The sequence below is a fragment of the Pituophis catenifer genome, unplaced genomic scaffold (genome assembly GCF_029215685.1).
Source record: "Pituophis catenifer annectens isolate HBS135680 unplaced genomic scaffold, rPitCat1.0.hap2 SCAF_5, whole genome shotgun sequence".
NCBI classification, from domain to species: Eukaryota; Metazoa; Chordata; class Lepidosauria; order Squamata; family Colubridae; genus Pituophis; species Pituophis catenifer.
Window position 1 is genome coordinate 63555092 of NW_027256885.1, and position 19127 is coordinate 63574218.

Sequence of the window (19127 nt, forward strand, 5' to 3'; positions counted from 1 at the left end):
GGGGAGGAGATGCAGTGTGATATTGAGTTATCTGATGATGAGGATCTTTTACCTGACCAACCATCATTCGTTGGACTCTTTAGGCCTCATCTCTTCCGGTCATTGCTGCACAAGGCCAAGGTAATCACTCGACAGGGCTCGGTCCAGTCAACTCCTGGTACTGTTTTGGAGCCCACTGACCTAGCTGATCCCTTGTTTATAGAACCCACCATTGAGTCTGAGGAGGTTCCGGGCCCCAGACTTTTTCTTGACATGGTGCATCGACAGTGGGTCTCTCCAGGCTCGGGCCCTATTCCCAGCGGTTTGGACAGACGCCTCTACAACATTGGTTCCGATATGACCAAGTCGCTACAGGTTCCAGTGCTTGACCCTCCAGTGGTGGCTCTGTCATCACAATCCAACCTACCAGGTCCTCCGGAGGAACACCTCCATCTGGAGGATAAGAGATCGGAGCAATCTCTGGTCAAGACCCATCAGGCTGCAGCTGGGGCTGTTAAGGAGGCCTCAGCTGCATCATTTTTTAACAGGGCTTCTTTGCTCTGGTTAAGGCAATTACAGGACCGCCTCCCAGTCACAGATATCAGGTCCCACCAAGATCTCAACAAGATCATGGCAGCGGTGGAATTTTCCGCCGACACGACGCTAAATGCATCTCGATTTGCGTCTAAGGCTATTGGACCTTCCATCACTTCTCGTCGCCTCCTGTGGCTTTGCCAGTGTTGTGGCCCATTCGCGGCCTGTGCAGCTAGTAGCTGATTCAGACAGTGAGGAGGCTGGTGTGGTGCTGCGCCAGCAGCCTGTGCAGCTGGCACTCGAGTCGGACAATGAGGCTGGAGAAGATGTGGTGCCAGAGGCGGTGATTCAGCCAGGGCCTTCAGAACCTCCAGAAACTCCCTTAAGTGAAGAGGACGAAGAGGAGGAGCCTCTTCTCGATGCACGGGTGCGCAGAGCTGCCAAAAGGCAGGAGTGGCTCCTTACGAGGAGGTCTCCTCGAGAGTAAGGCTTGGGGCTAATTGGCCACTCCCTTAGCCTATTTAAGGAGGAACGCCGACTGAAGCAATTTGCAGGGAACAACTTAGTTCACATACCTTCGTGTCTTGTCTTGCTTATCTTATCAGCTTTCTGCAAATAGCTTCTGGGCATTCTGTCTGTCAGGGCATTTATTAATCCCATGTTTGGCTCTGGGACTAATCACCCTGGTTTAGAGTAGATGAATCGAGGCTTATCCAAGTTGCAATAATCTGAAAAGAAACGCGAGAAAGGTTTCTAATAAAACTCATTTATTTGTTATAAAGAAAATAAAACACCTCACTAACTAAGAAAAGTTAATTGTTACATTTTGGCAAACGAGGTCTCCTGCCGGTCCAAAGCCGGACCTTGCTGGCAGGAGAACAAAGGAAAGGAGTGTGTGTGAGAAGCAAGTGAAGGAATGTGGGTGGATGCGGAAACACGTAGCTTACTGATAAGAAGTTGGCAAAGCTACGGAGAGTCTGACAGTCCAGAAATAATGAGCTCAGCTGGTAAATAAAATAACGCAGTGACATTGTCAACCATAGTAAGTTTTCAGTTATTATTCTTCGAATTCTTGGCAGCTGTTAATGCATTTAATTAACAGCCATTGTTGTAAAAGACTGGTTTATTCAGTAAACTAAGGTTTGAAAGGACTGTGTGTGCTGCGTTCTTTGGGGTCCGTAGCTGGGGCAGAACAGCCAGTGGCAGGCTGACGCTAGGAACAAGTGTAGACTAGCTTCTTCCCCTTATAAGGGAGATAAATTATTTGGCGAATCCCTAGACCCTATTCTGGTGGAGTCTCGGGACAAACACAAGATTATGCCTAATTTGACCAAATGGGCGGAGGTCCGCCCGAGTCCGTATTTTCGTCCCTCTTTCGGGGAGCAGGCAGTGGTTTTGGGGGGCAATGATCGCAGAGACAATTTGCCTTCAGACAGGGTCAGGACAGGCAGGGAAGACAGGGGCACTGTTATCCACCCAAACGTTACTTTCAGGGCAGGAGGGGTCGCCCCTATCGACGGTCCAAATTACTGCTCTTCCGAGCCTCCCATAGGGGGCCAGCTGGTTCTCTTTGCCGACCAGTGTGAGGCTTCCACTTCGGACACTTGGGTCAGGGAGATGGTAAGGTAGGGCCTCTCCCTGAAATTCCTGTCCAACCCTCCCGAGGTTCTTAGTCCGCTGTCCCGTGTTGCAGGATCGGGTGAAGCAGCATCCCATGGATTCGGCCATAACACACTTATTGGCCATTCAAGCCATTCAGCCGGTTTTGGAGGCACACCACGGTCAGGGATTTTATTCCAGACTGTTCCTGGTTCCTAAGTCCTCGGTGGGTTGGAGGGCAATTCTCGATCTCAAGACCTTGAACCATTATATAGTGTATTGCAGGTTCAAGATGCAGTCTCTCCATTCCATTCTGGAGGGCGTCAGGAAGGGCGATCTCATGTCGGTGGATCTCACGGAGGCCTACCTGCATGTCCCCATTCATCCAGATTACAGACAATTTCACCGTTTTCAATATGCAGGGAAACATTATCAGTACCAGGCGTTGCCTTTCGGCCTGTCCTCCGCCCCAAGGGTGTTTACCAAGTTGATGGCCCCCTTGGTGGCCCATCTCCGGACTCTACCTGTCCATATACAGTTCTACCTGGACGACATCCTCATCCAGTCCAGTTCAGTATCCCGAGCCAAACAGGACCTAGATACCACCATACAGGTCCTCCAGTGTCATGGCTTCTCAGTGAACCATTCCAAAAGTCATCTGATCCCTACAATGCGTTTGCTCCATCTAGGGGCAATAATAGACACAGTGGAGTCAAGGCTGTATCTTTCACTGGACCGTCAATCCAGCCTGAAGGACCTGGCAGTCAGAGTCCGGTCAGTTCGTGCCTCTTCCCTGCTGCTTTTCTCTCAGCTGCTGGGAAAGATGGTGTCGTGTTTTGTCATCACGCCTTGGGCTCGTCTCCACAGCAGGGCCCTGCAGTAGTTTCTCCTTCCATTTCAACGAGCTCGGCGCAGCACGTCTCCAGTATGAGTGGAGGTTCCACCAGCGGTCCGGTCTTCCCTCACATGGTGGTCTTCCGACACCATTGCCCAGGGTTGTAGGTTCCGGGAGCCTCATCGTCTCACCCTGACGACCGACGCCGGCCTCTTTGGCTGGGGTGCTCATCTTGGATCCCACATGGCTCAAGGTCAGTGGTCCCCAGAGGATCTTTCACACAACATCAACTGGCTGGAACTGCAGGCCGTCCACCTGGCTCTCAAGAGTTTCTAGTCCCTTGTGTCGGGGTCAGACATATTAGTGCTGACGGACAATGTGGCTGCCAAGGCCCACATAAATCGTCAAGGGGGACCCGATCCTTAGTTCTGATGCAAGAGTCAGAGCAGCTGATTCTCTGGGCGGAGTCTCATCTGTCTTCCATCCAAGCAGACCACATATCAGGAGTAGCGAATGTCCAGGCGGATTGGCTCAGTCGGACTTTGGTCGACCAGGCAGAGTGGCGTTTGGATCCGTCTCTATTCATGGCTCTGACAGATCACTTTGGACTCACAATGGTGGATCTGTTCACCACACGGGACAACCGTCAAGTACCAAGGTTCTTCTCCCGGTTCCCTTCTCCGGAGGCGGAAGCAGTGGATACCTTGCGGAGCCCGTGGCCGTCAGGGCTCCTGTATGCCTTCCCTCCTCTTCTTCCAATTCCCAGAGTCATCCGGAAGCTCTTGGAGGAGAAGGCGGAACTTTTACTTCTGGCTCCTCATTGGCCTAGGAGACCTTGGTTTGCAGATCTAGTGGCTCTCTCAGTGGTCCGACCCTGGAGGTTGCCTTGGGACAGGATCTCCCTCAGCCAGGGGGTGTTAGTACACCCAGACCCGCAGTGGTTGCAACTAACCGCTTGGCGCTTGATCGGGGCCTACTGAGGGAGGACAAATTCTCTTCAAAGGTTATCGCCACTATCCAGGCATCCTGCAGGGATTCCACCGACCATATCTATAATGCTACATGGTGGTTGTTTTGTACCTGGTGCAAGAAAGGGAATCTAGTTCCCACTGAAGTTTCTGTGGCTCAGGTTTTGGACTTTCTTCAAGTGGGTTTGGATGCTGGGTTGTCCCCTAATACTCTTCGGAGACAGGGGGCAGCCCTTTCTTTCATTCTTACTTGTGGAACCAGGGATTCCCTGTCGAGTCATCCAGTAGTTCGACAGTTCCTCAGGGGGGCCTCCAACCTTCGACCACCCGTGGTTCACCGCTTTCCCACGTGGGACTTAAACAAAGTCTTAACTGCCCTTACCCGGGGTCCCTTTGATCCCCTATGGGAGGTTAGTTTGAAATTTCTTTCCTATAAGGTGGCATTTTTGGCGGCTATCACCTCTGCTAGGCGCATATCTGAGCTGGCGGCTCTGTCCACCAGGGGGGATCTCTGTGTTTTCCACGCTGACAGAGTAGTTTTACGCCTCGACCCTACGTTCCTTCCAAAGGTCAACACTTTGTTTTATAGGGCTCAGGAGTTGATTCTGCTCAATTTTTGCCTTGAGCCTTCACACCGTTTGGAACGTATTTGGCATACATTGGACGTACAGAGGGCTCTCCGCATATATGTTAAACAGACCTCTTCTCTGCGGAGGACAGAGTCCCTTTTTGTTTCTTTTCAGCCTGCCACCCTTGGCGGCAGGGTCACTTCCTCCACCTTGGGTTGTTGGATCAGGGCTTGTATATCTATGGCATATGAAAGCCAGGCCTTACCTGTGCCCAGGCATATCACAGCTCATTCGACACAAAGTGCTGCGACTTCTGCAGCTTGGGTTACCCAGGCCTCTCTAGAGGAGATCTGCAGAGCAGCTACTTTGTCTTCCCCTTCACCTTTTGTACGTCATTACAAGCTTGACTCTTACGCCTCGGCTGAGGCTGCTTTTGGCAGACGGGTTCTCCAGCGGGTTCATTCAGACCTAGGACCACAGGCCTGGACGTCTCCCTCCCAATAGGACACTGCTTTAGTATGTCCCATTCCTGACTGCTGTTTCCTCCTTGATGGAGAATGGGCGTTGGTTATTACCTGATATGCCCTTTCTCAGCTTAGAGGAAACAGCAGTCAGCCCCACCCAGTTAACAATTCACAGACTCAGTCCAAGCAGTTAACAGACTGAGTTAACCCATTCCTGACTGCTGTTTCCTCTAAGCTGAGAAAGGGCGTATCAGGTAATAACCAACGCCCATTCTCTTTTTAAAAAATCCCATTACTTTTTACATCATCTGTAAAAATTCTTTATCGTTTAGTATAGATTGATTCAAAGTCCATCTTACTCATCTCTTTTGTCCCTTCCAACTAATTTTTATTGGATTATGATCAGCCCATAGATTTGTTTCTATTTGTATGTCTTGCACACTTGTGCTTAATTCCGATGACATCCAGATCATATCTATTCTAGACCAAGATTGATGTCTGTTAGAGTAAAATGTGTATTGGTTTTTCCCTGGGTTCATTTCTCTCCACGTATCTTGTATACATAGTTCTTCTGTCATTTTAAAAAAGATTCTGGGTAGAGTCTTATTTTTTTGTTTGTTTTGCTACTTTTATAATCTGGTTTTATGTCAACTGAGCGCTCCATGGCTCAGGACCTGGGTACTTGCGGGACCGCCTACTACCACCAATAGCCTCCCACCGGCCGGTACGCTCTCACAGAGAGGGGCTCCTCCGGGTGCCGTCGGCCAAACAATGTTGACTGGCGGCCCCCAGGGGGAGGGCCTTCTCTGTGGGGGCACCCACTATCTGGAACGAGCTCCCCCCGGAGATACGGAGGATCCCGGATCTGCGCACCTTCTGCCGCGCTCTAAAGATCTTTTTATTTCACCAGGCGGGCCTGGCCTAACTTTCTCCCTCTTTTTAAACAATTTTAATAGTTTAATATTTTTAATATTTTTAATACTCAAAGTTCAAATTTGTTTTAAATTGATTGGGGTTTTAATCTGTCTGGGCCAAACTATTTAATTCGATTTTATTTCTGCTTTTTAAATTTTTTAAATTTTGTATGTATGTATTTTATTGTTGGCTGTTCACCACCAACAATAGGGCGGTATATAAATCAAATAAAAGTAAAGTAAACTATTGCAATAAAATCTCCTAAGAGACAAATATTTTCATATTCTGTTTCAAGTATCTTCTTATGGAGTTTTTTATAAAATTCTTCTTGTCCATTATTCGGCACATAGATAGCAACTAACAGTATCTGTTTTTGATTTATGGTCACTTCCACCATCAAGATTCTCCCTTCTTCATCTTTAAAAATTTGATTAGCACTTGTTTCTTTAATATATAACGCCACCCCTCTTCTCCTTTATTGCGATAGCGAGGAGAATAATTCCCCTAGTTTAGGATACTCCAATAATTTATTATGGTGTTTTTTAATATGTACTTCTTGTAGTGATATTATGTCTAATCTTTGTAGTTTTGGAAATATTTTTTTTCTTTACATGGGGGAATTTAGTCCATTTGTGTTGACTGACAACATCTTTATTTCTTCTTGCATTGCTTCACTTGTATATAGGTCTTATGCTCCTGGTTGCTCTTATTTCTCTGGTCCTTTGCTCTTGTTCCTTCTCACTCTGCTTGTTCTTCTTTTCTCAGCTTCACTTTCATCTTGTTGTGTACACTTTTCTTCTGTAGTTGACACTTCTTGTCCTTTATATTCTATTTCTCCCCTCGCTTCCTGTCCCTCTTCCATGTTAAAATGATGGTCATAAAATTCCGTTTGTTGTGGTCCGCCATATCACAAATCCAATTCCCTCAAATTCAATCAATCTTCAGTATCTCAGTCAGTTAAGCTTACAATCCACAAGGCCGACTGTATCCCCAGTCTTTAGTATTTCAATATTCCAATAGTCCACAAGGTCAATCCACACAGGCCATTCTTTATAAAGAGGATCCAAGAATAAAAAGGGAAAGAAGAAAAATATTTATCCTTAGGAATATCTTTTATACTGTCTTCCATCAATTAGTATTTGTAATCCACAAGGCCCGCGTGTCTCCAGTCTTTAATACTCCAATGTTCCAAAATGTCAGGCTAAACCCAAAATCATCTTCCCACGTTCTATAAATTCCACTTTTTCCATCAGTCAAAAGTATTTATAATCCACAAAGATTCAGAAGGAGTTCTTCTCTATAGCTGCCACCTATCTCTCTTTTCCCACATTGGTTTCCAAAACAGTCTTCAATCTATTTCTAAACACCAGGTGCAGCAGTTCTCAAAACAAAATATTTTCAGTCTCTTATCTAGCTTAGTCACTTCCAAAATATTTTTTATATACTGTCTTTGGCCAGGAGGTGTCACCCTTACTCTCTTCCCTTTCCACTGTGAGTTTAAGAGTCAAGACAGAGAGGAAAAACTTGATTATACCCAAAAGCATAGGGAAAATAACTTAGTAAAAATGCATATTATCCAGTGGTAGGATTCAAATAATTTAACAACGGGTTCTGTGGGTGTGGCTAGGTGGCCATGTGACTGAGTGGCCATGTGACTGGGTGGGCGTGGCCAACTCAATGTCACGTCAAGGGGCGCCTCGCCTGGCCCCTCCCCTCACAGCCATTCCTTGTCACACCCAGCCTCAAGGTATCTATAGTTCTGTAAAAATGTTGTTCACCTTTCTTCAACTTTATTATCTACATACTATAGACGTACTTTCATGGACCACTGAAAGGAGGAAATGGCTCACATGCTTTCCCCAAGAGTGTGATAGGCAACAGGCTTTTAAGGGGCTGTCACAAAGAAGGGGAGGAGGCAATGTATTTTCCAAAGCACCAGAAGGCAAAGCAAGAAGCAATGGATGGAAACTGAACAAAGAGAGAAGCAACCTAAAACTAAGGAGAAACTTCTTGACAGTGAGAACAATTAACCAGTGGAACTGCTTGTCTCCAGAAGTTCTGGGTGCTCGATCACTGGAAGTTTTTAAGAAAAGACTGGATTTCTCTGAAATGGTATAGGGTGCCCCCCGCCCACCGGTCCCTTCTGAGTGTTATTCTGACACCTTTCCCAGGCCCTCTACTCAGATTTTGGCATCCTCAGTTTTCCTGACTGAGCAGGGGGTTGGACTAGAAGACCTCCAAAGTCCCTTTCAACTCTGTCATTCTGTTATTCCTGAGCTAAATAGCTAAGACCCTCATTGGGACCCTATCTCTTTTGCTCCCTCTGGACTAATGAGTTAAAGAGCTGCCTCTAGACAGTCATTTTAATAAGATTTTTAGAAACCTGCAGTTGAAAGTTCTTCATGTCTCCTTACCCTGAAGACTCAATTTCATTTAGAGTTTAATCCCAAAAGGTGAACGAGCCTCACCGTGTCCCCCCGAGACAGCTCTTCGGCCGAGTGCAGTGGGTCTCCCTCCCCCGCCACCAAGGTCGGCCTTACCTTCTAGATCTTCCACGTGCCTCCGCCGGCCTGAATACCATACCCTTCAGATCCCAATGGGGCCAGCGCACAGCTGCCCATTAAGGTAAGGCTGACGGCAGCCGGCCCTTGGAGACACCAGCCTGGGGCCGAGGCTGCTGCTCCGCTGCGGTGCATGCGTGCAGACCCGGGACATCTGGCTGCTCTCCCGGAGCGCCACCGCCACCAGGCGCTGGCCCCATTGGGATCTGAAGGGCAGGGCACTCGGGCCGGCAGAGACACGTGGAAGATCTAGAAGGAAAGTCTGCAGCTCCTCGTGGCCTTCGGGACAGATCTGATTGTCCAAGGCTTTGGTCCCCAGGAAGGACTCCATCATGGAGGGCTGTTCTCAAGGCTTCTCGGGCCTCGAGAAGTGGTAGGAGGCTGAGGGAGAGGAACGGATTGAGGCTGAGAGAAGCGGTAGGAGGTGGAGGGCGAGAGAAACGGGAGGCTTTGGAGACGAGCACCCTTCCCAGCCCCACTTCCCTGAGGGGGCGCCCGGCTGTGCTTACTTCTGCCTCAAGGCTTCTGCTGCTGGAGCAGGTGGGAGAAGGCCAAGGCAGCTGGGCGAGTCTAGTCTATAGGTGAGCAAGGAGGAGTGGAGATCAGCGAAGGAAGGCAGAAGCAGAGAGCTGGGCTATGGCCGCCACGTGGTAGGCCACGGTGGAAGGCAGGCAAGCTGGCTGGGCCATGTGGGAGGCAGCTAGGCTGGGATTCGGGGCTTGCTTGCAGGCAGATCAGGGCCACTCAGCTGGGCTGCAGGGAGATTACTGTGTGGTATGCAGCTGCAAAGGCAGACTACCTGGCTGGCCCGCAGAGACCGTGTGGTCAAGGCAATAGAGGGAGCCAGACAGAGAACAGCAGCAGCTATGTCTGGCAAGTGGGCAACATGAGTGATTGGGCGGGGGGGGGGGGGTTGCAGAATTTTAACCAGTTCTCCCAAACTGGCCCAAAAGAGCTGAATCCCACCACTGATATTATCCATATCCGTCTCTTAGGTAGTACTAATCTTGTTAAAATACTCAGTCCAGTCTTTCTCTTCCCATTTTTCCTTTGCTTCTCTTTCTATTGCAGCGGATGTGTAATCAGCTCAAAACTTTCACTCGTCGCTTTCCTTTGGAGGGGGAAAAACAATTCCCTCCCTCCTCTCTGGAGTCCCCCTTCTCAAAAGTACTTTTTTTTAATTATTATTATTTATTTGATTTATATACCGCCCTACTCCCGAAGGACTCAGGGCGGTGAACAGCCAAACAGTAAAAATACATAGATACAAAATTAAAAAAAACAAAGTAAAATCAAATTAAACAATTTGAGCCAGACAAATTAAAACACCCCAATCATTTAAAAACCGATTAAAATTTGCATAATTAAAAAGGGAAAAGATTAGGTCAGGCCCGCCTGGTGGAATAAAAAGGTCTTAAGAGCGCGGCGGAAGGTGCGCAGATCCGGGATCCTCCGTATCTCCGGGGGGAGCTCGTTCCAGATAGTAGGTGCCCCCACAGAGAAGGCCCTCCCCCTAGGGGCCGCCAGTCAACATTGTTTGGCCAACGGCACCCGGAGGAGCCCCTCTCTGTGAGAGCGTACCGGCCGGTGGGAGGCTATTGGTGGTAGTAGGCGGTCCCGTAAATAACCAGGTCCTAAGCCATGGAGCGCTATAAAGGTGGTAACCAAAACCTTGAAGCGCACCCGGAAGCGCACCGGGACCCAGTGCAGCTCGCGCAGGAGAGGTGTTACATGGGAACGCCATGTCGCTCCCATTACCACCCACGCGGCCGCACTCTGCGCCAGTTGGAGCCTCCGGGTGCTCCTCAAGGGGAGCCCCATGTAGAGAGTGTTACAATAGTCCAGGCGGGAGGTGATGAGGGCATGAGTGACCGTGCGTAGGGAGTCCCAATCCAGACAGGGACGCAACTGGCAGATCAGGCGAACCTGATAAAAAATCCTCCCGGTCACAGCCGTCAAATGCTCTTCTAAAGACAGCCGTGAATCCAGGAGGACGCCCAAATTGCGAACCCTCTCCGTGGGGGCCAATGATTCGCCCCCAATAGTCAGTGATGGCGCCAACTGACTATATCGGGACGTCGGAAACCACAGCCACTCGGTCTTGGATGGGTTGAGCCTGAGCCTATTTCTCCCCATCCAGATCCGCACGGCCTCCAGGCACCGGGACATCACTTCAAGGGCATCGTTGGGGTGGTCCGGGGTGGAGAGGTACAGCTGGGTGTCATCAGCGTACTGGTGGTACTTCACCCCGAAACCACGGATGATCTCGCCCAGCGGCTTCACATAAATGTTGAACAGGAGAGGCGAGAGGACCGACCCTTGCGGCATCCCACATAGGGGCCTCGGTGTCGATTAGGTGTCCATTAGGAAACGGAGATAGAGCCGCCTGGGGTGGGTAGAGTCCTCTGCCTAATCCCAAAAGTTTTTTATTTACTTTTGGGAGGGAGCGGAAGAGACTCCCCGTATCCCCAGCCGATGCTCCGGGCTCTGGGAAATCTCTGCTACACGCAGAGCTAGGGGGCAAAAGCAAGCCTGTAAATCTGTCAAATAAATTAATTAAAGAAGATATGAGCTGGACCTCTGATCCTGAAGCGCAAGTATTCTTTTTATTTTATTTTGCCTAAGAAGTGAAGTGAAGGGAAAAAAGTTTTTTAAAATGGCGATTGCTGCTGCGGCTTGAAGAGAGGCTGAAAGGGAAACTCCTTCCGTTTTCAATTACAAAGTAGCGGAATGAATACTTTTGGCTGTAACTGAAGGCAAAACCTCACTCTCACTTCTGTTGTTTTTTTTTTTCCTTTTTTTTTTTCCTTGGGGATCTGATATTGATCTTGGTTGGAAAAAAGTTTTGTTTTTTTTTTCTCTTTTCCAGTAAATTTTGTCTGCGTGGAAAAATGGCACTGAGACTTATAAAGCTAGACAAACAGGCAGTGGGGGGGGATTCCCCCATTAATAAATTACATCAACAAGTTTTAACTCTCCAGTCTCAGAAACCTGACTTTAATATAATAGAATTTCTTCTTGATGAGATTGTAAGAAGGGATGAGATTGTGAATCAGCAAGTTGAAAAATTTAAGTTGGAAATCAAAGAAATTGGTGAATTGGTGAAATCTAAGATTGGCTTTTTGGATCGAAAGATTTTAAAAACAGCTAATGGCTTAGCAGACTTTGTGATTCAGTTGGAAGCAAATACTAAATTATCAGAGTCTAAAATGAAAGAAACTGAGGAGAATTTGGATGACAAGATCCAAAAAATTAAAAAGGATTTGGCAAACATTCAGGATAATAGTTCAGAAGACAAACTTAAAATGGAGGCTGATCAAAAGACTGGTAATGAAGAAATTGTACAACAGAGGATTGAAAGAGAAGTTTTAATGATCCAACACAATTTTACAGAATATGCAATTAGACTGAGAGGTCTGCAGGAAAATGACAGAGATGATTTAAGGAAGATATCTTCTGAAATTCTGGCTGGGATTTTAAAGGTTCAACCTGATGAAGTGTTTTGCAGGATTGACAGAATTTATAGAATAAACTCCTGGTTGGCAAAACAAAGGCAATTGCCTAGAGATGTGGTGATTTATTTTACAGACAAAGAAATTAGAAATAATATTGTGCAGAATTCTTATAATTCTACTTTGCAACTTCGTGGAAGAAAGATTTGGATTTTTAAGGAACTCCCGCCCAAGATGTTAATGGAGAGGAAGAAATTTGGTTTTCTAGTGAATGAGTTAAAAAAAAGGAATATTCTATTTAGGTGGGACGTCCCAGTTGGTTTAATATTGAGATACCAAGGAGTAAGATACCAACTGAATACTGTCGAAAAAGCGGAAGAATTTTATCAAAAAATTTTAAAAATAAATTTAACATCTTTAGGCATAACACAGGACAAGCAAAAGGAGCTGGAAATAAAGGGAAAACATCAAATTACAGAGGCTGTGGTAGATAAACTGTCTTCGGACTCCTTGGATACCCCAGCTGGACTGTCTACAAATTTGAGAGCAGTGTCATCTGATTCTAATGTGATGAATTATCAAGTTACAGACAAGTGCGTAAATCAACTAGTTGATATACAAGTGATGGAAAAGACATATGAGATAATAAAACAAAACCAACAAGATCAATTTATAAAGCAGAATGACAACCGATCAGCTGATATACAACTTGTAGGAAGGAAATCTGGATGGAAATGCAACCCGCAAAAGAAAAAGAAAAGAAACAGATCTCGTAGAAATAGTAGTTTCTAAACCAAGCAACAGTGAAGCCAGGGATTTTAAAAAATAAATGAATATGTGAAAAGATATTGGAGGCGAATTATCGTTTAATACTATCTTGAGGAAAGTGGCAGATCTCTGCAATGCCGTGATTTTGGGATGTGGAAAGAGCCTTACATTGTTGGATTTGAACTATCTATTTTGGATTTCTTTTACCGATAAATATAACTATTTTGAGTTACAAGGCAAGAGAGTTATGCTGGGGCATGCAGAAGATCTGGTTGTTACCCACTAAGATGATGGGAATTTATAATCCTGATGAAAACCACAATTACAACTATATGGAATATAATTATAATGTCACTCGGGTGGTTGTTTTTACTTTTATATATACATGAGGATATTCATTATTGATGGGGGCAGAAGATGACTGAAGATTTTGAATAAACTGTTGCACCAGGATGCTATGTTACCCTATTATGGATGATGGATTTAACAATCTAGTGGAAAGACATCAAAGAAGATACTAAATGGATTTATAAATTTATGAATTATAAATTTAAAGTTATTGTCTTTTCTCTTTTTATAAAATGGAATGTATATATAGACATATGTATATTTTAGCAGAGTGGGCAGTGGATTATATTTAGAATTGTAGTGTATGGTAATCTTGCAGGAAACTGGGTTGAAATAGGCTAGTTTAGTGATTGATTAGTTTAAGAAAAAGGATTTTTAAGTCATATATTTTGGGGAGTGGAAGAATTGGATAGAACTGAATAAATGTTAAATTTGGAGAAGGCTGCTTTGAAATGTTATATTAATATATATAAAAGATTAAAGGTTATGTTGTTGTAATAATAATAATATTTTATAAGTTTGGGGGAGGAGAAAAAGGGTAGATTATTGCGAAAAGCGGAGAAAAGCGGAGTTATAAGAATATTATGCTAAGGGTCAGTACTTTGAGGAGTGAGTAAGGGCATGGTAAAATATTATGTAATTAATTATGAATTAGCTTATTGTTGTGAAGAAGAAGTCACAGGGGGGGATGGGTGGTGAGGGGGGGTTAGGGAAGAGGGGGGGAAAGGGGGAAAAACTTGTATTTGAAAACTTTTTCAATAAAAAAAAAAAATTAACCAACATTGCCGGGTCCAGGGAAGGCTTCTTGAGGAGGGGCCTCACCACCGCCTCTTTAAAGGCGGCGGGAAAGTCACCCTCACCCAACGAAGCATTTGTAATCCCCTGGAGCCAGCCTCGTGTCACCTCCCGGGAAGCCAGCACTAACCAGGAGGGACATGGGTCCAATAAACAAGTGGTCGCGTTCAGTCTGCCCAGAATCCTGTCCACGTCCTCAGGGGTCACAGGATCAAACTCATCCTAGATAACATTCTCAAGACCTGCCTCAGTCCCTCCCCCTGAGACTACCCAGTCGGAGTCCAAATCTTCCCGAATCTGAGTGATTTTGTCATACAGATACTGAACAAAATCCTCGGCTCTACCCTCCAAGGGGTCCTCCCACGCTTCCTGGTGGAGCAGGGAGCGGGTCACCCTAAACTTTTGGGGAACTTATCTTAATTCTGGGTAGAAATTAGGCAATCCTTACCCAGATCCAATACGCTGTTTCCCTTTCCGCTTCTCTGTGCTTTCTTCGTTCTGGCTGTCACAGCTCTGGTTCAGCCATTAATGGCCGTCGTCTTCTCTGCCTGTCAGGAAGATTTCTCTGAATCGAGCAAAATGGACCACCATTCACTTGCAATCTATGGAGGGCCCTTCCTATTTTTGTCACCCCTACAAGGTGACTTTGGCTCCAAAGAGCCTCCAGGCAGGCAGAACTCGGTTGGGCTCCACAGAGCTCTGCTCGCCACAACTGTCTCGCTGTGATGTCAGCGTGGATCTTCCTCGCTTCAGTTTATTTTCCTAGTCACACACTTATATGTATGATCTGGGCCAGATTTGAATCCTTGTAATTGTCAATTTTTAAAAATGTACCACTAATTATTTTCTCTTTTGTTCCTTTACTCTTCTTGTAGATATTTGTGGAGTTCACATCTGTCTTTGACTGTCAGAAGGCCATGCAAGGCCTCACTGGACGCAAGTTTGCAAACCGGGTCGTCGTGACCAAGTACTGCGATCCTGACTCCTATCATCGCCGAGACTTCTGGTAGCCCAGCCCTTGAACCAGCCTTGAGGGGTTTTTGTGGAGGCAGGGGCAACTCGCTGGCCAGAGGCTCCTTTAGCAGCATAGCCTGTTTATATTTTATGGCCAAAATCTGTATCCCCCCCCCCCTTTCCATTTATCCCAGTTCCTTCCTTTTCTAAACCTACCATCAGCCCACCCACCCGTGCCCCTACTGGTTTCCCAATGATGGTTACTCTAGTAGAAATGTTGTCTTATCCCATATTTCCCTTCCCTCCTTTCTCTGTGATGCTTCAGATTTTTTGCTAAAAGGTGTTTTGCTGTCAAAACAGTGGGCCTGTTTTTGTTATATTTTTCCTTCTACGCTGTGTGTATGGACAACTATTTCTCTAGTGTTGTCTCTCATAATTAAACTTTTTTTTCCTTCCCTGGTGTCATTGGGGCAACTTCAATTTTCAATCCCTGATTGTAAACTAAGATGGTTTAACATGCTTTTCAAAAGGAAATTTATCAACACAGACAGTATCAAAACCTATCAGTAACATACGGGTAATCTGTAAACAAAAGGGACGACTCAGGAGTAGGGCTTGGAGATGATTGGCTCCCTCCCATAGGATTTAAAAGGAGCAAAGGCACGTGGGCCTTTGCAGGAAGCAACGTTGTTAATTATGTTCAGTTTAAAGTCTGAAGCTGTTTGATTCTGGACTCCATGTGGCTTTGCCAATTAGGTCTTTGGCAACGTGTCAAGGGAAATAAAGGTGGGTGATTATCAGCCTTATCCTGAAGGACTTTTTACAACTTTTTGGGACTCATCTGTGAATGAACAGAATTCACAGCTGTTGCAATAAAAGAGGTTTTTGGGACTACTCGTGTGTTTTACTGACTCAGGAAGCCTAGGTCAGAACAGTTTGCTTCCTGCCCAAACTAATTACAAACAAACCTTTATTAAGATGGAAGAGCTTCGTGCCGAGAACGCGGAGCTTAAGCAGCAAGTAGCTCTGTTGGCAGCCCAGGTGGCTCAGCTCCAAGCTCATGCTGCGCCACCTTCCCCGAGAAAATGCCTGGTTGCTGTGCCAGATAAGTTTGATGGCAACCAGGCCATGTTTCCTGCTTTTTTGGGACAATGGCAGCTTTTTATCAGCCTGAGAGCTGAAGACTTCCCCACTGACCGGGATAAAGTGGGATTTATGATTAGCCTGCTCTCCGGCTCTGCGGCTCGCTGGGCCATGCCCCTGCTGGTCCAGGCTAGTCCTCTGTTGGATGATTTCAGGGGTTTTGTGATCATCTCAGACTTATGTATGATGACCCCATGTTGTGACTCCGGCCCCGGAGGCTGATTTATCTTTGCATGCTGAGTCGGAGTATGATATGGAGGAAGCTGGCATGAGCTATGTGCTGGAGGGGCCGTCTTCACTGGTGAGTCAGCAAGAACTGACAGTTGCTGACGTGCCTCTGGACCCCAGCCAAATTGAAGAGGAAACAGAGTCCGGTAACGAGGAGAGGGAGCCCCTATTGGATGCAAGAGAGAGACGTAGGAGACGTCGTAGAGAACAGCTATTGCCACGTCCCAAGAGGTGTGGTCAGGAGATGTAGGGCCACACCCTACAAAGTATAAAAGGGGTGTGGCTGGGCCGGAAAGGCGTGGTGAACAATTTGTTGGCGTTTTGGATGCAGTGGAGTTTAGAACTTCTAGTTTTGAGTTTTGAAAAGGAGTCTGCATTCCTGCATTAGCCTGCTGGCCGTCTGCCAAGACCTCTGGAACATTGCCCGGTAATTACTGAACTGATATGCCTTTGGAACATTGCCGGTAACTACTAAACTGATATACTTTTGAAAGAGAACTGTTTATTAAAGGGCCAGCTTCAATCTCTCTAGCCTGCGTTTGTTACTGCCGGGCTATTTGAGCTTCTGCAAGGCCATTAGTGGAAGGGGACAGAAAACCCCATCAAAGCACAGACTGCTACCCGACGTCTGAAGACCCTGAAGCAGGGCCGGCAACCGCTGCAGGAATATATCAGTTTCGGCTGCTTAGCCAGGATTCAGCCTGGAACGAGGCTGCCCTCATGGACGTGTTCCAGTTTGGGTTGTCGGAGGAGTTGCAGGATGAGCTGGTCTGGGTTGATATTCCTCCAACCCTCAACACGCTGGTCCATCTGTGCCTTAGGATCGACGCCCGGTTGCAGAGACGGACTAGTCGCCGTGCCTCCCAGGAGACCCGTGTGGTACCAGTCATGCGTGAGACCTCGACTCCATGGGAGGAGCCCATGGAAATAGGCGCAGCCAGACCCCGCCTGTTGGTGACTGAGAAAAACAGACGGCGCTCAGGGGGGTTGTGTTTCTATTGTGGAAAACCTGGGCACATGGCCGCTTCTTGCCCCAAGAAGCGACGAGGGGTGTCAACTCCTGGGCCTGCCCCACAGCCACAGAAAACCCTGTCGGGAAACGCCCCGAGCCTGATCTAGGGGAGACCCTGGGTTGGGCACGTACCAACACCAAGTCACACCTAGCAGACGTGGAGCCTGGACACACACACACCCCGGCACTTGATCCTGGCGGCACGTGTATTCCTTTCCAGTAGTCCCCAGGGGATTCTGGCTCATGCCTTGGTGGACTCTGGACCTACAACTAACTTTATGGATGCAGCGTTTGCAGCGAAATATGCAGTCCCTCAGTGTCCAGTGGATCCTCCTATGCTTGTGGAGACCATTGATGGCCAGGTGCTTCTGTCTGGGCTTATTAAGGCCACCACGCAACCCTTGCGCCTGATCATCGGTTCTCATGAGGCCATCCAGTTCTATGTTACCTCCGGCTTGCATTTTCCCGTGGTCTTGGGCTTGGCTTGGCTTAGCTCCGGACGCACGATCTGCAAATCTGCTGGTCCCAGAATTTCGTCTCTTTTCCGAGCCTGCAGTGTGTGTACAACACCCGCCAAGTCTGTGCAGGCCAGTTGCTGAGTCTGCTTGGGGTGACCTTGCCTTCCAATCTTGCGGACTTCACGGATGTCTTCAGCAAGCAGGAGGCGGACAAATTGCCCTCGCACTGGCCATATGACTGCCCCATTGATTTGATTCCAGACGCGCTGCTCCCAGTGGGGTGTTTGTATTTGATGTCGGACCCTGAGTTGGCCACATTGCGGGACTTTTTCTGGACAAAATCTGGCTCGGGGTTTTATCTGGCCCTTGTCAGCACTGTCCACCCCGGTCCTGTTCATGAAAAAGAAGACCAGAGACTTGCGGCTTTGTTGTGACTACCGTAAATTAAATGCCATAACAGTGCGCAACTGTTATCCTCTGCCCCTTATTCCTTTTTTTTTGTTTCAATTTTTTTTTATTTTTATTTCTCATAAACATATTTGAGTGTACAATCTTTTTATCCATCATTTTCCATTCATCTTATCTTTTTCATTTTTAGTTGTTCGGGGCTGCTCTTTTACCATTTACCCTCCTTTATTTTACCACAACCTTTCCTCTTCTCCTCCTCTTCTCTTTCTTTCTCCATCTCTTCCTCCTTTCTTCGTTCTTCCTCTCCTTCTTTCTTACTTTCCACTCCTCTCTTCTTCCCTTTCTAACCCTCTCTCCTACTCCTCTTTCTCCTCCCTTACTTCGTCTCCTTTTCCCTCTTCTATCTCTCCCTCTCCTTTCCTCTCTTCTTCCTTCCTCTCTCTACTCCTTTCCCTCTCATTGTTTCCCTTTTCAATTCAATCTAGAATGGTATTCGAGCAGCCCTGATGATCTATTTGCATCCATCTTCATTTCAGTTTATTTGTTTAGTAATTACATCTGTTTCATCATTTGTGTACACTTTTATAATAATCTCACTTTTTCCCTTTCCCGTTTTTCCTTTACCTAGGCATTGTCTGGTTTTCTATTCTTCTAATTATTTTTTCTATTTTTCATCTTTTCCCTATCTATTTTATCTCCATACCTTTATTCACATTTCTTTTCTAACCAATCATAAAATTTTCCCCATGTCTTGAAATACATCGACTCCTCTTTATCTTTTATTCTCAGTGTTAGTCTGTTCATTTCTGCACATTCTTAAATTTTCTTTATAATTTCTCCTTCCAACGGGATTTTATCTGCTTTCCAATTCTGTACAAATACAATTCTGGCTGCTGTTATTATATGAATAATCATTCATATAATTATATATAATCATTCATATATTATATACCCTTGAAAAGTGTTCGGAGACTACAGTTGGTCCAGAATGCAGCCGCGCGAGTTATAGTGGGTGCACCTAGATACACCCACATTACACCCAATTCTCCGCGAGCTGCACTGGCTCCCTATCTGTCTCCGGGCGCAATTCAAGGTGTTGGTTATTACCTTTAAAGCCCTACATGGCTCAGGACCAGG

General features: G+C 46.5%; 2 protein-coding genes across 3 annotated transcripts in view; both read left to right on the forward strand.

Annotated features, from left to right (window-relative positions):
- Window positions 1–15196, forward strand: part of U2AF2 (U2 small nuclear RNA auxiliary factor 2) — a 118601-nt gene extending 103405 nt beyond the window's left edge. For both annotated transcript variants that reach the window (XM_070944476.1, XM_070944474.1), the window contains exon 12: window positions 14663–15196. In XM_070944476.1, the coding sequence (XP_070800577.1) occupies window positions 14663–14797 (135 nt within the window). In that variant the 3' untranslated portion in view covers window positions 14798–15196. The remainder of the gene's footprint in view (window positions 1–14662) is intronic.
- A 523-nt stretch (window positions 15197–15719) lies between these two features.
- LOC139317695 (protein LDOC1-like) lies at window positions 15720–16106 on the forward strand. Its single transcript, XM_070944774.1, has one exon. The coding sequence runs from the start codon at window positions 15720–15722 to the stop codon at window positions 16104–16106; it is 387 nt and encodes a 128-aa protein (XP_070800875.1).
- Window positions 16107–19127: the final 3021 nt, after the last annotated feature.

Excerpts from the sequence above, each read along its gene's own strand:
- LOC139317695 (XM_070944774.1), top strand. The coding sequence starts at position 15,720 with ATGGAAGAGCTTCGTGCCGAGAACGCGGAGCTTAAGCAGCAAGTAGCT.